We start from the raw sequence: 4,703 nt of genomic DNA, 5'->3' as shown, positions 1-4,703 counted from the left end.
GACGCAACAGCCTCTGAAGGGACCATGTCCTGTTTCCCCTCCCACTCTTGGAAGCCTGGATCAGCAAAAGTAGGGGAAAGCCAGTGGCCAGAAAAATCCTCTTTAAAACCGAACTGGAGGTCCTGAGATACTCTAGGCCTACTCATGCAAATGAGTAGAAACAAGCAGAGAGGAGCAGTTGTCTATTACACTGTATTCAAGGGAAATATTTGTTCAGGAATAGAGATTTTCAAATGAGATGGTAAAATTCATAACAACTCATCTAAAATCATTAATCAAGCCAGAAAACGTTTATGAGTTCTTGCCTTGTTTTTAAAAAGCTTTAAGTAAAAACCAAATGTTATAAAGATTTTCTGAGACTTCTCACCCACCAACCTTCTCTTTATGAACATTACTTCATCATTATTTTAAAGTTATATACATTCATAAAAATTAATTTACTCTGAAATGAAAAGTTCATTTTATCATTATGTATCCTATGCTTACATTTTAAAATCAGCAAAAAACTTCCTTAAGATAAGAGTGATTCTTTTTTACTTTCTTTTGGTTTTAATATTCCAAAATTGGATGAATTGGGGCATTGCTTTTACTCTCAGCACCCTACGCTTACCTTGTTAGGAACTAGGGAGTTTTACCTTCAACTCTTATTTTCCTAGTTTTGCTTAAAATGAAGGGTGAATGTGTGTGTGTGTCTGTGGGTGTGTATGATCTTTTACATATAATTAAATTTATTACCTCTCAAGTAATTTACTTTGAAAAGAGAGTCCTATCTCTTGAAAATCAGTGTCTTCTTGCTTTATTGATTTTTCTTTAGAGGGGTAGGGACATAAAAGGCTACCAGGAAAAAAAAGTCACAGTGGAATCAACCCTGCATTTAGTCTTGGGCACACAAAAGAATCCACAGGTCTAGGCAGCATAACGTGGTGGATAAGAGAAGGAACTCTGGGACCAGGTGACTTGGGTGTGAATCCCAGTTCTTTCACGCTCTAGTTGTGTGATGTTGGCCATGTTATTTAACCTCTGTATGCCTTAGTTTCTTCATCTGCAGAATGGAGGTAGTAGAAGCACATGCTCATAAGGTTATTGTGAGGTTTAAATGTAGTCATTATAAATAAATAATTTGAACACTTCCTAGCACAAAATAAGAAGTGTGTGTGTGTGGCAGTTATTTTCAGTCATTTTCTGCAGTCACAAGTGAAAGTAAGTTAAATGATAACTCAGTCAACCAATGTTCAAATTAACTGAAGCTACCAAAGAACACGGACCTCAGTACCATGTTGGCTGCTTTTCAAGAGAGTCTACTCAAGTGCTTCCCTGGGCCTCATTATTGAACTACTACCAACATATTCAAAAATAGGGAGAGGACTAGAAACCAAATCCTTCCAATATTTGCATCTCTAGATGTAGAGCTACGAATTCTGAAACAAATAGAGTGAATTTGGAAATGATGCATCAACTGCTTCCTCCTGTGACACAAATACTGGGAGTTATCAAGAATCTGCCCACCAAATGCTAGGGAGATGTTTTCCTCCAGACACCAAAGAGAAGCAACAGCTCAGGATGATTAAACTCTGCGATCCTGCAGAAAGTGAATTGTTGCCATTTCTCATCACCTTAACTTTAGCAGTTTTACTTGCTGAATACCTCACTGGTATCATTGCAAATGGGTTCATCACGGCTATACATGCAGCTGAATGGGTTCAAAATAAGTCAGTTTCCACAAGTGGCAGGATCCTGGTTTTCCTAAGTGTATCCAGAATAGCTCTCCAGAGCCTCATGATGTAGAAATTACCATCAGCTCAACCTCCCTAAGTTTTTATTCTGAAGATGCTGTATATTATGCATTCAAAATAAGTTTTATATTCTTAAATTTTTGTAGCCTGTGGTTTGCTGCCTGGCTCAGTTTCTTCTACTTTGTGAAGATTGCCAATTTCTCCTACCCTCTTTTCCTCAAGCTGAGGTGGAGAATTTCTAGATTGATACCCTGGCTTCTATGGCTGTCTGTGTTTATTTCCTTCAGTCACAGCATGTTCTGCATCAACATCTGCACTGGGTATTGTGACAATTCTTTCCCTATCCACTCTTCCAACTCCACTGAGAAAACATACTTCTCTGAGACCAGTGTGGTCAGTCTGGCTTTTTTCTTTAACCTGGGGATTGTGATTCCTCTGATCATGTTCATCCTGGCAGCCATCCTGCTGATCCTCTCTCTCAAGAGACACACCCTACACATGGGAAGCAACGCCACAGGGCCCAGGGACCCCAGCATGGAGGCTCACATAGGGGCCATCAAAGCTACCAGCTACTTTCTCATCCTCTACATTTTCAATGCAGTTGCTCTGTTTATCTACCTGTCCAACATGTTTGACATCAACAGTCTGTGGAATACTTTGCGCCAGATCATCATGGCTGCCTACCCTGCCAGCCACTCAATTCTACTGATTAAGGATAACCCTGGGTTGAGAAGAGCCTGGAAGTGGCTTCAGCTTCGACTTCATCTTTACCCAAAAGAGTGGACTCTGTGACCAGCACCCAAGAAGATCACAGGACCTGACCTAACCGGCTCTGCTGTTCCCTCACCTAGACCTCTCTTTTCTCTCTTCTTTTCTTCTCCAACCCTCATCTGACCCTTTCCCCCTGATGTGGCTTTTTATATAGGAGATTGATCATTTCTCTTTTGCTTCATGGGTACAATATTAGTGGTGCTGTCATATTCTTTACCTGAGCCCTCTACCTCCCCTTGCTCTCTTTAAAGCAGTGATTCTACGCACTGGGCTACACGTTAGAATCTCTAGTGTTGATTTTTGAAAGTACCAATGTTCAAACCCAATCTCAGATCTATTAAGTCAGAATTTCTAGTGTTAGAACTTACACAATTTTCTAAGCTCTCCAGGTGATTCTGCTGTGCAGCAGGGTTGTATAACCACCAAAATAAAAGAATGTTTTGAAACTTGAGTTCCTGAAAACTCTGTTTCTCCCTCCACCTGCCTTTTAAACACATTTAGATTACTTGGGAAGGTTTCTGAGCAGAAGTTTGAAATGCATTTTGTCTCCATCTTTCAAAGATATAACCAAAATAATGTGGAACTATTTATCAAAATTAATAATGCATAAAACACCTTTCATTCTAAAAATTACTAAGAATTTTTTCCAAGCATGGTTTTGTATAAATAAGCAAAAATATGTGCAAGAGCCTCTTCACAGCTGCACTATTCATGAATGAGGGGAATTGAATGTCTGAAATGAATATTATGTTAACCTCTTTTAAATGAGATAGACGCATGTTTCCTGAGATGAAAAGATTTCCAATACATCGTGCAAAAAGCAAGGAGATATTTTATGACTCCATCTGTATTTCTTTTTTTCATAATACTTATAGATTTGTATGCATATATATGTACATACAAAGTTTCTGGACAAATATACCAAAAATAATTCACAGAGGTCTTCTGAGTGGTGTCACTGGGTATCTGGGAAATAAATGAAATACTTACAGTTTATTTCATGCCTTTATGCATTGTTTGAACTACTTAGAACATGTATTCACTAATTTCAAAATTTTGAAAGATTTATATTGATTTCTATTAGAAAGAGAATCGCTAAGTAAAAAAGATTTGAGAGAAAGGATTGTGCACATTGTTTTGTTGATTGACTCTCTCATTATTGATTTTTATTAAAAATGCAAACAAATCACAAATTAAGCATTAAGCAAATCACTCTCCTATCACTACCTCTTATTTTTCCATTTTATTTGCTCAAGGGCTGCCATAGAAACATCACAGGCTTTCAATTCATTGATACTTCTATATTCTCTGTCCCTCTATCAGGCCTCTCCTCTCTTCCTTTCGTATTCAGTTTGGATTACTGGTCAATCATTATACTCACCCTTCAAAAATAGCTTCAGTATTCACAGATGAAATGAGCTGTATCTGTGATTTGCTTTGAATTAATCCAACAGAGGGCAAAGGAGTAGAGAATGGGGTGGTTTGGGTTATTCTTATGCTATTTTTTTTTAAACAAGGCTTCAAGCATGTGGAGTTCTTTCCACTATTCTATTTCAGAGTATGTTTGAAAGTTTCCCTAATATAGCTTTTATATAAATAAATCATACAATACTCTAATTTCCTGACCCTTCTAAATGTGAAATAACCCCACATTTAAATGACTATTTAACATTCTGTGTTTGCTTCTAAGCAGCTGAGTGTTACTTGAGAGTATTTCATAACTGGATGAGCTCATGTTCCCACAAATTCATGCTCCTCAGCCTCGAATGAGTAACTTCATTGAGCATTTCCATTCCATATTTCCCTAGAGAAGTCACTCATTAAAGTCCCCACAATGACTATCTCACATCTTTTCCTCAGTCTCCAAACCTTCAATCTCTCTTCTCTCTGACCCATTTCAGCCCTTAAAATCTTCGACAGGCAACATTAGGACAATCCTCTTTTTCCCATTAGTAAATATACTAATCCACCAATTTCTGCCTATATCCCCAATATTTCAATAGAAAAGGTTCCAGTCAATGAAAAAAAAACATTAGACATGTTTCAACTATGTTCTACTCCCTCTATATTTTTTCTTCCTCCAAGTTTCATTTTTGTATGTGTTTTAGTTTGTTTTCTCTCATGATTGAGCCTTTCCTTAAATATCTGATGATCCTTAAATGTCAGTACTAAAAAGTCGATTGCCAAATTTAAAAATTC

At 37.5% G+C, this 4,703-nt stretch overlaps 1 protein-coding gene across 1 annotated transcript; it reads left to right on the top strand.

Annotated features, from left to right (window-relative positions):
- The first annotated feature begins 1,509 nt into the window (after nt 1–1,509).
- On the top strand, nt 1,510–2,687 carry TAS2R39 (taste 2 receptor member 39). Its single transcript, XM_033194339.1, is given in 2 exon segments — nt 1,510–1,780; nt 1,783–2,687. Coding segments are annotated over 2 exon segments (1,014 nt in total). The 3' UTR covers nt 2,526–2,687.
- The last annotated feature ends 2,016 nt before the right edge of the window (nt 2,688–4,703 follow it).

This window comes from Trachypithecus francoisi, unplaced genomic scaffold (assembly GCF_009764315.1).
Source record: "Trachypithecus francoisi isolate TF-2019V2 unplaced genomic scaffold, Tfra_2.0 Lachesis_group4, whole genome shotgun sequence".
Lineage (NCBI taxonomy): Eukaryota > Metazoa > Chordata > Mammalia > Primates > Cercopithecidae > Trachypithecus > Trachypithecus francoisi.
The sequence above is the reverse complement of the archived record's forward strand: the minus strand, read 5'-3'. Positions and strand labels throughout refer to the sequence as shown.